Source organism: Haliotis cracherodii, unplaced genomic scaffold (assembly GCF_022045235.1).
Source record: "Haliotis cracherodii isolate W230 unplaced genomic scaffold, xgHalCrac1.p SCAF_3, whole genome shotgun sequence".
In the NCBI taxonomy this organism is placed as follows: Eukaryota; Metazoa; Mollusca; class Gastropoda; order Lepetellida; family Haliotidae; genus Haliotis; species Haliotis cracherodii.
Window position 1 is genome coordinate 20,848,705 of NW_027266286.1, and position 17,441 is coordinate 20,866,145.

A 17,441-nucleotide genomic window follows, 5' to 3' on the forward strand; every position below is an offset into this window, starting at 1 on the left:
CTAGGGCTAAAAACTAGGGTATCCCCACCCTTCAGTACAGTGGAGACAGGCTGCCCCTCCCTACACTAGACCCGTGAAGATTCCGGGGTAGAATAGATCTTCAGCAACCCATGCTTGCCGTAAAAGGCGACTTTGCTTGTCGTAAAAGGCGACTAACGGGATCGGGTGGTCAGGCTCACTGACTTGGTTGATGCATGTCATCGATCCCAATTGCGTGGATCGATGCTCATGATTTTAATCACTGGATTTTCTAGTCCAGACTCGATTATTTACACTAACCTGCTCTTGGCCTGGCAGCTGATGACGATGTGCTCCAGCGCTAGTGGTTTGGTGGCGCGGCCCTGGAGGTGGAAGGTGTGGTCTGTGCCGTCATCCGTGTTACTCAACACTAGCTTACCCTGGGGGACACAAATAGAGGATTCATGTAGCAACTTACCCACTAACCACTGACTACTGTGGAAACAGAGGAATTAAAGTGGACAGTTTACTACCCATTTGTCATTCATGAATCACTTTGATTCTGCCATCTGGACGTAACACAACAGTTGTGGGTCATTACTGATTTGTATTTCTCGAACTGAAACTAACACCCAGAAATATACCACAGACATTGAAACAGAAAAATATTAAAGTTATGCTATACATGATCATATATTCATCTAAATAAAAAACGTGCAGTGATTTTTCTTGAGTAACATAAATACACATTATTCTTCAAATGAATAAGGCAAAGTTGCATGTATTATGTTTTATGGCAATATTAAATTTTGCGATTGATACACTTCTGAGAATTTAATTGTGGAATGTTGCAGCCATCTTAGTATTTCTTTTATGGTAATTTTCTGAACCTCACCAATCTTTGAGTTGTCCAGAATATTATGTGTTATATCAATGTCTAATGGCTGTCCGTGTTCTTGCATCTACACTGATATATCCATGTCATCCTGTTGGAGTACACCCTATCAGTGATGTTTCCGATGAGGCGTATCCACAGTATGTGTACTCACCTGGATCTCCTTCTCGTACAGAGGCTTGAAGGTGAGGGGGTAGTGGCTGCTCTGGAAGGCCTTGGCCAGCAGCGTGGGGGGCCCGAAGAACCCTTCCCCAGACATCTTGGCTCGCAGGGGCCAGTCATGGTTTGTCATGTTCATCTGAAGTAAACACAGTTATGTCAGTTTACCACAGTGAAACTCACATGCACACCAGGTATAGTGCTATATACCTCCCACATTCATTCTTCTTGAACATATAAATAAAGGGTGGTGAGGTGAGGTGAAATTGGGTTTCACATCTCGTTCAAGATTATTGCATGCCAGAGTTTATCATGAATACCCCACTCAGACACAGTATACAGATTCTGAGCTGACCAGTCCATGTTTTAAGCCATTAATGACGAGCGCCAGACAGGGTAACAACAAGTACCATCTATTATCGTCTTTTAATAAACTGTGACCAGGGATCAAACTCAGGACTTTCTGCTCTATGGGTGGACACCCTAGTGAGTGAGTGAGTGGGTTGGGTTTAACGCCGCTTTTAACAGTATTCCAGTTATATCACGGCATGTCAGCTTAATGTGGGAGGAAAGCCCGAAGTGATGCAGGTCTCAGACGTATACCACTTTGGTGAAACCCACGAGCACGGGTATGGTGCTGACAAACCTAGAAACCTAGAAACCGGGATTCGAACCTACAATTATAGGTTTCTGGCGTGTCTAAGGCACGCAACTCTGCACAGCGAATCGCGGAGCCTTAGATGACTGGGCCACCCGTGCCCCCTCTCTACCACTAGAACACGGAGGGGGGCAAACACATAAAGGGGCAACAGGTCAGTTCATCTATTGTGACATAAGTTACAGTGAATACCATCATATTTAATTAGTTGCAACAATGCACAGATGTGATGACACGTTGCTGTGCGCTGTTTCTAAAACAATAAAAACAAAGCAACAAGAGGCATGAACTAGCCAATCACCCTGAAGTGAGAACAAAACATGTTCCCAAATGTTCCTACAATACTTATCTGGAGCTCTGACAATCCAAAACAATTATTGCCTGTGAAACATAATGACTCCTACTTACAGATAGTTTAAGACAATGGACTTACGATAGGAATCATCTGTGTGACGGACTGGTGGACCGGGGCGGCAAAGTCCAGCTCGGCGGTGCTGCCTTCAGGGTTGACTGTACACTCGATGCGGTAGACGCGCACATCTTCTGAAGACTGAAGGACAACCTCACAGGGGTAGTGGCCCGGCTCGCTGGCCAGGAAGGTGATGGGCAGTTCCACCACTCCGTCGTCCAGCTTGACTCCTGGACAAACAGACAGACAAGATGGAGCATAAGGGGGTGTCATTACATTCACTCGATGTCACTGTCTGATGCTTGGTGCGTTCTGACTGGTGCACTTGCATCTACTTGTTTGTCAACATACACAGCTTATGTTCTGTTGAACAGAGCATGGAAGTATGTGAAAATGAGTGCGTGAATTTCTGTTGACAGTTGGTTCAGTAGCATTCTGGCATGACAGCCTATTGCTAGAGGAAAGCCAAACATAATACCATACCACTTTTGTGTAACCTACCAGCACAAGAGCCGTGCTGACATATAAAATTATTTTGGGGGTAAATCTGAAAGTTGAACGCACAACCAACAAATTCCTACAACTATAGAACAACACAATCATGTCATCCTAGGCCACTTGTGCACCAAATTACATGGTGGGTGAGATCAAACAATAAATCTCCAGAGTTTTAAACTCTTATTGGCTTGTGTTGATATATTTGATATAAAAAGACACTTGGGTGAGATTCTCTATATTCTATTCCAATGAAACACCCATGGCAAGCTGCTGAGATGGCTTGTGTGACGCAGCAGAACTCTGCAAAGTCAGCACCTGTACGGTCAGCACCTGTACAGTCAGCACCTGTACAGTCATCACCTGTATTGTCATCACCTGTACGGTCATCACCTGTACGGTCATCACCTGTACTGTCATCACCTGTACGGTCAGCACCTGTACAGTCAGCACCTGTACAGTCATCACCTGTATTGTCATCACCTGTACGGTCAGCACCTGTACGGTCGTCATCTGTACAGTCAGCACCTGTACGGTCAGCACCTGTACGGTCAGCACCTGTACGGTCAGCACCTGTACAGTCATCACCTGTATTGTCATCACCTGTACGGTCAGCACCTGTACGGTCAGCACCTGTACGGTCATCACCTGTATTGTCATCACCTGTACGGTCAGCACCTGTACAGTCAGCACCTGTACAGTCATCACCTGTATTGTCATCACCTGTACGGTCATCACCTGTACGGTCAGCACCTGTACGGTCATCACCTGTACTGTCATCACCTGTACGGTCAGCACCTGTACAGTCAGCACCTGTACAGTCATCATCTGTATTGTCATCACCTGTACGGTCAGCACCTGTACAGTCGTCATCTGTACAGTCAGCACCTGTATAGTCATCACCTGTACAGTCATCACCTGTACGGTCATCACCTGTATGGTCGTCATCTGTACAGTCATCACCTGTATGGTCATCACCTGTATGGTCATCACCTGTACAGTCAGCACCTGTACAGTCAGCACCTGTATGGTCGTCATCTGTAGAGTCATCACCTGTACAGTCAGCACCTGTACAGTCAGCACCTGTATGGTCGTCATCTGTACAGTCATCACCTGTATGGTCATCACCTGTATGGTCATCACCTGTACAGTCATCACCTGTACGGTCATCACCTGTACAGTCAGCACCTGTATGGTCATCACCTGTATGGTCATCACCTGTATGGTCATCACCTGTACAGTCATCACCTGTATGGTCATCACCTGTACAGTCATCACCTGTAGAGTCAGCACCTGTATGGTCATCATCTGTACAGTCAGCACCTGTATGGTCATCATCTGTACAGTCATCACCTGTATGGTCATCACCTGTACAGTCAGCACCTGTACAGTCAGCACCTGTATGGTCATCATCTGTACAGTCAGCACCTGTACAGTCAGTCAGCACCTGTACAGTCAACACCTGTACAGTCAGCACCTGTATAGTCAGCACCTGTACAGTCATCACCTGTATGGTCAGCACCTGTACAGTCAGTCATCACCTGTATGGTCATCACCTGTACAGTCAGCACCTGTACAGTCAGCACCTGTACAGTCAGCACCTGTATAGTCAGCACCTGTATGGTCGTCATCTGTACAGTCAGCACCTGTACAGTCAACACCTGTACAGTCAGCACCTGTATAGTCAGCACCTGTACAGTCAGCACCTGTATGGTCAGCACCTGTACGGTCAGCACCTGTATGGTCATCACCTGTACGGTCAGCACCTGTACAGTCTAACTGTTCACATGTAACAGTCCACTCACCTCTGGGGACTTGGACATTGGGTGGGGCGCTGTTGGCATGCCCTTCAACAGGACTGGGAAGGACCAACTTCTTGGCCAGCTTGAAGTACTCGGAGTCCGTCTCCACCGTGTAGGTGATGCCCTCAGGGGGTAGGGCCTGTGGGAGGGGAACATCAGGTTATTACATGCTACAGAATAAGTCAGAGAAAGACTACTCTTTATATTTCTTTGTTAACTCATGGTTCATTTAGGTTTAGGTCTTTGTTGTCACAAACATGAGAATTACGGGTGTTAAAAATACTTTCATCAGGATGTAACACTTCATAAAATCAACTTTAAATTTCTGTTATTGGTACTTTTTTTTTCTTTAGGAATGCAAACTTCAATCGTATGTACCCCTTCTGATAATAATGTTTCCCTTATAAAAAAATTTGCCATATCCAATGTGAATCTTTTTTAATGCTGACTTTACCCTAATTCTCCCTCAACACATCCCCTACATCTACCTCTACATCTACAACCACATCTACCTTAGCCTGTTGGACAGCCGAGACTGGGTTAGTGGACAACTTCTTGACTGTCTTGGCGGTCACGCTACAACTCATCAACGTGTTGGTCACGTGACGGCGTTGTAACTCCACATCCGACATGTGCTGGCGGAAAAACAAACTGGTTACTCCCAACTCCATGACTGACCAACAGAATAATCTACAGAACACATTCCTGGTCCTGACTATGTGCAAATCCAGTACAGTAACATGTCACACAGAACAACGGATCACGATATTGTCACACGTTTACAAAACAATTAGACAATATACTGGAACAATCATGAGACAACATTTTTTAATGTTTCAGTCTACAGATTCAACCAAGTTGATGCAAAAGCCACTTGTCAGAAAACAAATAAAAAAATATAAAATTTACCTGCATTTTCGCAACCATTATATCTTTTATGGATTGGAAAATTAAAAACATCAGTACAAAACCATCTCAGGAAAAGCAACTGTTAACCTTTTGAATAGAATTTAATCAAATGCAGTTTGTAAATCAGATTATTTACAAAACCTAATGACCAAATAAATATATACTGTAAACAGCTTTATTTCTGCGCCGTTAAAATATTGCGAATACCACACCAAAGACAATACTGCGACGAGATATTTTTGCGGGTTGCCGTGTTGATATGACCCCTCGATTACCAAACAATAGACAACTTCTCTCAGAAGCTAGTTAATCTGAGTTGGCCGGAAAGTTGACCGGAAGGGATTGCAAGGGGTAACAGTGACACTAATTGGTCTGTTTACACTGTCATTTGTGATGTATTGTGTGACCATTCTGCATTCATTTGTGTTTTTAACTTATTGAGTAACTTGTGGTTTTGGTTGATGATTTCAACATTTGATGACATGTTGCAATGAATAAAGTATGTATGTATTATTTATACTTATTTTTGCGTTTTTAATTTTTATGATTGAGTCTCGTTCGCAAAACTCGCAATAATAAAACGGTCGCAAAAAATTCCCTGTTTACAGTAGTGAACTACATCAATTCATTTTGATTTTATTTGTAGCCACACGAAATGAAGGGTTAGCTTGTTTGACATATCTAAAGTGTATTATGTGCATGGTAGAAAATATTTGACTGACATTCCAGGATGGTAGAATTCAAGATGGTATGGTACTGCTTGATGATGGAGTCAATATCTGCACTCAAGTAAAGAAACTGCTATCTGTACAACTGTTTGACATTATGAGTATGGTATTTTAAAGTTTGAATCAGGCGACTGTGCTCTGTATATATTATTATTATTATTATTAAATCCATTACTTCACTACAACCTAGAGAGTGAGTGAGTGAGTATGGTTTTACGCCGGTTTTAGCAATATTCCAGCAATATCACGGCGGGGGACACCAGAAATGGGCTTCACACATTGTACCCATGTCAGGAATTGAACGCGGGACTTCGGCGGGACGAGCGAACGCTTTAACCACTAGGCTACCCGACCGCCCCTCACTACAACCTAGACTACAACACAAGATATACTAAGAACAAGTTAAGACTTGTAGAAACCGCTTCCAAAAAGTTCAATGTCAGAATAGACAAACACAGCAATAACTGATAATGCATGGAGTTGGTAGTGGTGCTGTGTAAATAGTGCATAAATAGTGCATCTAGTTTGTTGCTAAGCAACCATGGTGCCACAACTCAACACTCAAGTGAAAACGTCATCTTCAAAGTGTCAAAAGCCCTTTGAATCATAAGAATGTTTGTGCATAAATAGTGTTACCATGACAACAACATGTGTTACTAAGACAACCGTATGTTACCAGAACAAGACATGTTACCATGTCAACCAAATAGCCAGTACAACTGATGGTGGAGAGCTAGAGGTTGTGAGGGTCTCACCTGTTGGGCAGCGAGAGTGAGAGTTCTCTCCTGGGCCATGTTGGTGACAGGGATGAGCAGGTTCTCCTTCAGTATCTGTCCTGCCTCACACTTCCAGTATATCACCCGGTCGTCGCCGCCAAACATTCCACGCCCAGAACCTGCCGACATTCATCTCTAACATAGGACTCTGGCATAGTGTTTGTAAAAGCAGTCTGTGACAAAAAAGTCCCAACTTGGCTCTTAGCATCTTCAATAGAGTTCAGTGTTATTATATGGGGAGTGAGTGAGTGAGTATGGTTTTATGCCGCTTTTAGCAATATTCCAGCAATATTATGGCGGGGGACACCAGAAATGGGCTTCACACATTGTACCCATGTCGGGAATCGAACCCGGGTCTTTGGCGTGAGGAGCGAACGCTTTAACCACTAGGCTACCCGACCGCCCCTGTTATTATATGGACTCATATTAGCTGAGCTTACTAGAACCAAGCAGAATATTGCTAGATTCAGGCTTCGGACTACTGGCTAAAGTCGCAGACTGTAAAGGGTACATGTCGATCAGGGGTCACGGATGGCCCAGTCATCTAATTTGCTGTGCAGAGTTGTGTCCCTTGCGTGCTCGAGGGTTTCACCGAAATGGTAAACATCTAAGACCTGCATCACTTCAAGCTTTCCTCCCACATTAATCTGACATGCCGCGATATATCATGAATACTGTTAAAAGCAGCGTTAAACCCAACTCACTCACACACTCAGATTATCACACACTGCTGACCAAGGGAGTGACATGGATGAATGAGCCCATCCTCTGCAGTCAGCTATCTCTCAGTAAGATGATAAAATGGTGGTCTACACAGGGACACCAGGGGGGAGAACTCCGTCCTTTACACACAGCTCACACAATGACACACTATCTCATCCTGAGACTCAAATACCTCAAAGCTAACAGCCCTCTGTGTATGCTGTAAGACCATGTTGAGGTATGGTATTTGACATAGTTTGAGCCCTTTACCACTTTGTGGTGCATAACCCAGTTCAAGTTTAAATTGGTTTGTCAAAATGGCCACATATCCCAGTATTATCCATACAGCATTCATTGTAGCCAGCCATTCCGAATTTGGTGTGAATTCGGAAATTGGTGATTGGGTCAAAATTATAATCAGCAGCATCTCAGCCATGTAGTAACAAGTCATGAAATGGTTTATTTTGACCTCAGAATCCCTGCTCCGGGATATAGGCATAATTGAAACACATGATGGTGTGGACGCTGTTGTCCAGTACATACCTGCTGCGGCAGCGCTGCTGATCCTGACGCTGTGGTTGGAGGGGACAAATGGGAGGATGGAGGGGAGAGGCAACTTGGCCTTGGCTTCAATAGAGTACAGAAACTCTCCTACAGTCTCGTTGAGGAAAATCACAGAACACTGACGGTCCCCAACTGCGAATGGCAGGAAGTGAATTTCGACCTCTGCTGTTGCATGTGGCTCCAGGTACACAGTCTTCATGGGGCTGAAGAAGGCACTGAGGGAGGAGGACGATCCTTCTGGAACACCAAGAGCCATACATCAAGGATAACAACAGGAACATATAACCATATATCAAGGATAACAACAGGAACAGACAGCCATACATCAAGAATAACAACAGGAACAGACAGCCATACATCAAGGATAACAACAGGAACAGACAGCCATACATCAAGAATAACAACAGGAACAGCCATACATCAAGGATAACAACAGGAACATATAACCATATATCAAGGATAACAACAGGAACAGACAGCCATACATCAAGAATAACAACAGGAACAGACAGCCATACATCAAGGATAACAACAGGAACAGCCATACATCAAGGATAACAACAGGAACAGCCATACATCAAGGATAACAACAGGAACAGACAGCCATACATCAAGGATAACAGGAACAGACAGCCATACATCAAGGATAACAACAGGAACAGACAGCCATACATCAAGGATAACAACAGGAACAGACAGACATACATCAAGGATAACAACAGGAACATATAACCATATATCAAGGATAACAACAGGAACAGACAGCCATACATCAAGAATAACAACAGGAACAGACAGCCATACATCAAGGATAACAGGAACAGACAGCCATACATCAAGGATAACAGGAACAGACAACCATACATCAAGGATAACAACAGGAACAGACAGCCATACATCAAGGATAACAGGAACAGCCATACATCAAGGATAACAACAGGAACAGCCATACATACAACAAGGATAACAACAGGAACAGACATACATACAACAAGGATAACAACAGGAACAGACAGCCATACATCAAGGATAACAACAGGAACAGACAGCCATACATCAAGGATAACAACAGGAACAGACAGTCATACATCAAGGATAACAACAGGAACAGACAGTCATACATCAAGGATTACAGGAACAGACAGTCATACATCAAGGATAACAGGAACAGACAGCCATACATCAAGGATAAGAACAGGAACAGACAGTCATACATCAAGGATAACAGGAACAGACAGCCATACATCAAGGATAACAACAGGAACAGACAGACATACATCAAGGATAACAACATGAACAGACAGCCATACATCAAGGATAACAGGAACAGACAGCCATACATCAAGGATAACAACAGGAACAGACAGACATACAACAAGGATAACAACAGGAACATATAACCATATATCAAGGATAACAACAGGAACAGACAGCCATACATCAAGAATAACAACAGGAACAGACAGCCATACATCAAGGATAACAACAGGAACATATAACCATATATCAAGGATAACAACAGGAACAGACAGCCATACATCAAGGATAACAACAGGAACAGACAGACATACAACAAGGATAACAACAGGAACAGCCATACATCAAGGATAACAGGAACAGACAACCATACATCAAGGATAACAACAGGAACAGACAGCCATACATCAAGGATAACAACAGGAACAGACAGCCATACATCAAGGATAACAGGAACAGACAGCCATACATCAAGGATAACAACAGGAACAGACAGACATACATCAAGGATAACAACAGGAACAGACAGACATACATCAAGGATAACAGGAACAGACAGCCATACATCAAGGATAACAACAGGAACAGACAGACATACATCAAGGATAACAACAGGAACAGACAGCCATACATCAAGGATAACAACAGGAACAGCCATACATCAAGGATAACAGGAACAGACAGCCATACATCAAGGATAAGAACAGGAACATATAACCATATATCAAGGATAACAACAGGAACAGACAACCATACATCAAGGATAACAACAGGAACAGACAGTCATACATCAAGGATAACAGGAACAGACAGCCATACATCAAGGATAACAACAGGAACAGACAGACATACATCAAGGATAACAACAGGAACAGACAGCCATACATCAAGGATAACAACAGGAACAGCCATACATCAAGGATAACAGGAACAGACAGCCATACATCAAGGATAAGAACAGGAACATATAACCATATATCAGGGAGGTTGTTATGGTACAAGTCAGAGAAACAAGCCAACCTTTCTGTCCATCAATGATCTCTGCAGTCTCCCCAGGTCGGATAGGGGGTGAAGAGGGGGGAGTGTCGGGACGCTTCTGTCCATGGTTCACCTTGGACTTGATCACCTTCTTCTTTTTTTCCTTGGGTCGCATGAGGGCGGTCGGTTTACTGGGGTCCAGCGCCGCATCGTTGCTTGCCTCCACCAGGATGATGCGGAACTCAGCTCCTTCGTCAAATGGGTTGGTGACGTCTAGCAGGATGCGCTCTAGCTCATAACAGGGAGACTCCACCTTGATGGTGGACTGTAAAACAAACAGGTTACTACAGCAAACTGTGGCTAGGGGACCACACTCAGCAATATTCCAGATATAGGACAGCAGCCTGTAAATAATTGAATTGGGCCAGACAATCCAGTGATTGATATTATGAGCAACAATCCACTCAGTGGAGGAATGAGGACATGCAATCAACCAAGTCACAGAGTTTGATCAAAATCAATCCATTATGTAGCCTCTCATGGCCAGCATAGCTTGCTGGGAACCTATTCTAACTTGGAATCCCTGTGGGGCGGCCATTATAGTAACTTGGTTATATCTTATTTTTCTTGTCACACAAGGTGAGTGAGTGAGTCAGTGAGTTTGGTTTTACGCCGCTTTTAGCAATATTCCAGCAATATCACGGCAGGGGAAACCAGAAATGGGCTTCACACATTGTACCCATGTTGGGAATCGAACCCGTGTGTTCGGCATGACAAGCAAACGCTATAACCACAAGGCTACCCGACCTCCCCTGTCACACAAGGAAGTGAATCACCACAACATATTATATCTGACTTCATATATCTGATCATATATTGTCTCACACTATCACAGCGTGGATACTTGGTCCAGTGGAGTTTTTATAGAGTAATGAGAATTCACATATGTACCGGAACAATGATGTGTTTTATTTCAGTTTACATGAAGTACAGGGCCTGAAGTGAGTGAGTGAGTATGGTTTTATGCCGCTTTTAGCAATATAGCAGCAATATCATGGCGGGCGACGCCAGAAATAGGTTTCACACATTGTATCAATGAGGAAAATCGAACTCAGGTCTTCGGCATGACGAATGAACCACAAGACTAAAAACAACAGTTCAAGCATTAAAAATGACCTCTCCTACTATAACAACAAGACAACAGCGTTCACATCATGCATGCTTCCTGTGCACTGGCTGTGGCTAAGCAGTGTGAGGCAGGTGTTCCCCCAGGTATTGTGTAGCTGCCATGTGGATGGCACTGAGTGGCCCTAGGTAGCATGCAGTAGCAACTGTACACAACAAAACATGGACAGTGGATGCAGTAGTTAGTGCAGTGGTTTGGGGGTGTCTCTCTGTGAACACACCCTCCTCCAGCTCATCAAGTAGGGCATGTTTAGTACCTCCCATCAACATGATCAGGATGTATAGGTACTGGGTGGACAGGCTGTATGCCATCATATTGAATGAATACAGATGTCAGATTATCCAGTCAGTGATCTGGAGAAGACAATCCAGAAACTGACAGTTTGAGAATTGATAGAATTTCACTAGGGTGGAACATAGCCACCCTAAGCAACCCGTGACACTGATAGGGGACTTGTGACAAGTCTGGGTTATCAGGGACCTAGTGGCAACAGGGGACATGTGACAAGTATGGGTTATCTGGAGACTTGTGACAAGTATGGGTATCAGGGGACTTGTCACACGTATGGGTTATCAGGGACCTAGTGGCAACAGGGGACTTGTGACAAGTATGGGTTATCAGGGACCTAGTGGCAACAGGAGACTTGTGACAAGTATGGGTTATCAGGAGACTTGTGACAAGTATGGGTTATCAGGGGACTTGTGACAAGTATGGGTTATCTGGAGACTTGTGACAAGTATGGGTTATCAGGGGACTTGTGACACGTATGGGTTATCAGGGACCTAGTGGCAACAGGAGACTTGTGACAAGTCTGGGTTATCAGGGGAATTGTGACAAGTCTGGGTAATCAGGGACCTAGTGGCAACAGGAGACTTGTGACACGTATGGGTTATTGGGGGACTTGTGAAAAGTCTGGGTTATCAGGGACCTAGTGGCAACAGGGGAATGGTGACAAGTCTAGGTTATCAGGAAACTTATGACACGTATGGGTTATCGGGGGACTTGTGACACGTATGGATTATCAGGGACCTAGTGGCAACAGGAGACTTGTGGCAAGTATGGGTTATCAGGAGACTTGTGACAAGTCTGGGTTATCAGGGGACTTGTGACAATCTGGGTTATCAGGGACCTATTGTTCTTATCATGGGTTATCAGAGACCTATAGCGCAAGGGTTAAGGGCAAATCCAATACAGAAGACAAACATGGGTACCTGGGGGTCCGACACGGCCCCAAATCCGAACTGCCCATTCAGGAAGCCAGTGAGACACGGACAGAGATGACAGCTAGTGAGTGATTGTGTCCAGTGCACGTACAGCAGAAACACTGTCCCACTTACCTTTCGCCCGTCTCTGTCAGCAGAGGCAACAACAAACTCATTAAACCACAAACACAGCAATAAAACATGGGATGAGGCAGAATGTTAGTGTCAACGTTAGCTCCTCCCAACAGCAGGGCATAGCATAGTGTCAGGTAAAAGACTGGACATTCATTTTGTCAAAATAACTCATTTTGTGTTGTTCCTAAAAGGCTACTTTGTCAAGTTAGTGCCACTTGGAGTATGATGAATAAAACCGAGAAACATTTGAGGAGATTTGTCATGTATAGCAGTAAAGACGGGTGTTTATCAGTTAATTAAATATACACCATCTGCCAACCCTTACCATTTCAAGCCTACTGTTTAGTGTTAAAATAGACACTCACAGAATTGGACTATCGCACATATCGATAGTACAATCAGAACATTTTACAAAACCAGCATCTGGGTTCCATGAAGCGAAAACAAATACTTTTTAAGTCTTTCCAAGTTTTCAAGCAACTCCCCCAAGTACTTTTAGTGCCTTTTATACATTTGAGTTTTAACTCGAACGACTGAACACTTTCCCCAGTAACTGAGATGCAGTGCTATTTTTAGACGAACCATGCTAAGCATTTCATGTTACTGTAAAATCAGGACTGCTCAGTAGAGAATAACATTTTAGAACGTATTAGACTGAAACTGAATGGGAATCCATGAATGCAGAACAGGGGCAAATAAAACTGTATGTAGATTGTCACATGTGAGATAGACCTACTCAAAGACGTATATACATGTTTGACCTACTTGACTGCAAACACGTCATTTAAGAATTGACCTTCACTTTGTGGGAGTTCATTGGAGTATGAACCTTCATAGAGTGAGGGCCAAACTGTATGAACGTCGAAGCGTTTCTCAATGTATACTGAAACACTGAGACCAAGAATAAAGGTTCTAAATGATCAGAAAGAACGATTATGTATGTTTTCGTGCTATAGAATTCCCGGGGGTTTCCCCAGGAATATGGAAGTAGTCTGTCAGTGTTGACGTCATTTCAAGAACACCATCTCGTGAAAAACATATGAACGTCAAATTGTGTCGTTCATACCCTTATGAACATCAATTTCGCGGTCATGTGACCGACCTCTCATCCAATGGAAAAGCCGTATATCGTGTAAACTTCAAATTAAAAAATTAAAGCCCTATAACAGTCGTAACTCCAAACGTTTATCATGTCCTAATGCCAGTCGTTGCGCTACAATAGCTTTGTGAAATAGGGCCAGGTACCACATGCACAAAGCTTTCTTAGTGCTACAACTGCTGAAGTCAGTGTTAGATCGCTTTGTGCAAGTGTGCCCTCAAAAGATGAAGAATTAGAGGCCCAGAGAAGTTAATTAATAACAGAACAGGAAAGCAACAGCAGCACTGGGTTAGTCAGAGTTAGTCAAACAAACCACAAGAGTAGCAAAACAAACCATATACCTCACAGTGTCTGGAGTTCTGTAAGCAGAGGCATTGGTACTACATCATGCATGCTCGTTAAGATTAACAGCAAGATTAACAGCTACACCAACCACAAGTGTTAGCATTACGATTAAATAGAATTATTGGCTAAAATCGCTAAGCATGGAATTATGATGAAATAAGTCTAGAAACGGAACGAGTAAAACTGATGTATTTGAAAGATTAGATGAAGGGATGTACATTTTGATAGAAAAACATAGAATATGCAATCAGGAATATGAAGTATATACTGCATTCAAACTATATAATGATAGTATTAAAAAATACAGGAATATTCAACAGCAAACTCTACATAAACATACCTTCGGTGTGATGTTATCAATTTGTGTTCGAAGGTTAAAGGTCAAGGTTGTTGCAGTGGCTGACCCCTGTCTGCGACCAACTAAGACAAGCACAGCTTCAGCTGGTCGCAGGAAGCAGCTGGTGAACTCTACAGCCATGGGGAAGGTGCTGCGGGATGGGACCGTGATGACGTCCCCCTTCGGGATACGGAAGTTGCGGGCATCCCTTCCTGCCACCAATACCTGGTACACCAAAGGCTTGCCACTTGGGTTGCTCAACTTCACCTGAACACAGAGGGGGTCAAGGTCACAGAGGGGTCATGGTCTCAGAGAAGGTGAATGTCACAAAGGGTCAAACGCTAGCACAACAATCTGTCCCAGGGGTCTCCTGCTCAACAACGCACATCTCTAAATTTGTAGAAAACTTTACATGTTTTTGAAACATAAAATCACAATGTACGAAATGTTTAAATGTATGTGGAAATGAAATAAACTCATTCTAATGGGCATGCTATGTTAATGTGCTGTAGCATAATGTTTGAGCTGATCAATACAATAGTGACATGCCATATCATATGTCGCTCTCCATGGCGCTCTCAGCCAAAAAGGCACCTTATATAGAATGGTTATATTTACAATGATTACTCTGTCATCAGTTGGGAGGAAAATACCATCATCTGTTTGGTCAATAGATGTAAAGTTGACAAAGTTGATATCTAAACCTCCATTATGCATGTGATCATAAAAGATAGCTACACGATAAATCGCAAAGAACAATGAAGATTGAAGCATGGTTTATTTCACGAATTCTAAATCTTCGAACTTGATGAAGTCGTAAATTGTACGACATTATTTTTGAGAGGGAAGTGTGTTGTGAGTTGTTCCCCGTAGATGTAGCCGGGCTACACAGATAAACGCAATGGCCAAACGATCACATCTAAAAGTCAGAAAGATATGACAATAGGTATTGGGAGAAAAGGTACAGATAATTAATGTTAAAATTGTGAGAATATGCGGGAAATAGCAAACTTATCCCCCTGTTCATAAAATGGACATGTTCAACATTGCCGAGGTCGAAATTGTATTCAGGGAGTCATCATTATTTAAAAACGGGTAAATATTTTTAAAGCTTGTACATTTTATTAACATCCTTAAAGAGGCTGTACATAATGTTGATATCTCATATAAGAAAAAAATGACTTGTGGTCATTGTTTATCATACAACAAAACACTGAGAATAAACCACTCGGGGCTGTGCATCTCGTGGTTTATTCACCCTGCTGTGTTTTACTGTACAATAAACAACTTTCGCTCATCCCTGAAATGCTCTTCCGCAACCCATGGTTGTTGTAAGAAGCAGCTGATGGAATCGGGTGGACAGATTCGCTGACTTGGTTGATGCATGTCATCGTATCCCAATTGCATAGATCTAGAGCGATGCTCATGATGTCAATTAGAGGATTGTCAGGTCCAGCCTCAATGGTTTACACACTGCCATCATATAAAGCTTGAATATAGTGCAGCGTTAAACAAAGGCGAAGGTTCACACACCAACATTAGTTGTTTACTAGCTAGCTCCTTTCACTATGTCTCCAGCCATGACAACATTTAAACTATGTCTATTAAAAAGACCATCGTTTCTTTCTGCTACAGCCTGCAGCTGGCACATACATTGCCCCCCAGTTTACCTGTCTGGCGACCGTGGCGTGTAGACTGCCGGTGAAGTCCACGGTGGACTTGGGGAGGTACTGAGGCAGATGCTGGTACAGGTGCACGCTCAGCAGCATCAGGGAGATGGGGTTTGGGTCCGTGATGTCGATAGCCTGGAAACAGGGGAGAATCATGATACAGTGATCCCTCGCTATTGCGCCCTACTATTTAAAGCTAACTCAGTTATAGCGCACTGTAATGGAGTGCTCCCCAAATTTACATACATTTTCAATAAACTCAAGTTTTACACAGACACAATGTTTTTCCCCATCTCAAAAAACATTACCATGAGCATGTAACACTTGAAATACGAGTCCACAAACCTGAACTGAAGTATGCAAGTAATCCCATTAGTATACTATCTAGTCTCCATCCTGGTTAAACCGCCCATCATCTATAACGCTCATCAACTATTTGGACCCCAAAGGGAGCGGCATTGTAGTGAGGGATCACTGTACACTTGATACTACAGACTTGGACACTACACTACAATCTGACCATAAAAGACTTTCAGGAGAATGTAAATATCTTTGATAGTTTGTGAATATGTATTCAATAACCTTTGTACTTCTGTATCATCAAAGAGAATGTTTTCCTGCCATACAGTGACCGCTTTGTAAACTCCATTCATCTGGACACCCCAACCCTTTCAGACTGTTACTTTACATTTATATTTATATAAATAAATTGAAGGTGATTTCATAGCATTTGACGGCTTACCAAACAAATTTGTTCGCGAGTATGGTCCCATCAACCTAAAATGAATTAGGCCACACCCACTAGCAGACTGCTGTTTCCTGATTGGCTGATATTGGATCGCATTATTGCACTGAACGCTGTCACTGATTTTGTATTGTCTACATTTTTTTTTGCGTTAATGATTAAGTAAGCAGTCCGTGAAAATCTTATTGTTGATTGATTTATAAGAATGAATTCTCAAATAACAAATGGTGCCGAGCTTTAGAAACAACAACGATCTTGATGTAGAAAGAATGAAGTATATGCTGAAGTCCCCTCACCTGAATATCATAGTCAATCCCTGCATATCTCATGGCGTTGACGACCTTGAGGGCATTGTGCAGGCACTGCTCGGCGTTGGAGGGGTGGGTGTACATGTCCTTCAGGTGGCTGGCAGTCTGGAACACAACACATTCA

At 43.2% G+C, this 17,441-nt stretch overlaps 1 protein-coding gene across 1 annotated transcript in view; it reads right to left on the bottom strand.

The window, feature by feature from the left end:
• Positions 1 to 17,441, bottom strand: part of LOC139473714 (cilia and flagella-associated protein 47-like) — a 75,973-nt gene that overhangs the window by 14,883 nt on the left and 43,649 nt on the right. Inside the window, exons 39-50 of the mRNA XM_071256433.1 lie at positions 17,306 to 17,422; positions 16,265 to 16,399; positions 14,598 to 14,861; positions 14,254 to 14,271; positions 10,333 to 10,615; positions 8,035 to 8,292; positions 6,769 to 6,908; positions 4,889 to 5,011; positions 4,380 to 4,515; positions 2,104 to 2,309; positions 1,008 to 1,151; positions 280 to 398 (exon numbers count right to left, since the gene is read on the bottom strand). Of these exons, the coding sequence (XP_071112534.1) occupies positions 280 to 398; positions 1,008 to 1,151; positions 2,104 to 2,309; positions 4,380 to 4,515; positions 4,889 to 5,011; positions 6,769 to 6,908; positions 8,035 to 8,292; positions 10,333 to 10,615; positions 14,254 to 14,271; positions 14,598 to 14,861; positions 16,265 to 16,399; positions 17,306 to 17,422 (1,943 nt within the window). The remainder of the gene's footprint in view (positions 1 to 279; positions 399 to 1,007; positions 1,152 to 2,103; positions 2,310 to 4,379; positions 4,516 to 4,888; positions 5,012 to 6,768; positions 6,909 to 8,034; positions 8,293 to 10,332; positions 10,616 to 14,253; positions 14,272 to 14,597; positions 14,862 to 16,264; positions 16,400 to 17,305; positions 17,423 to 17,441) is intronic.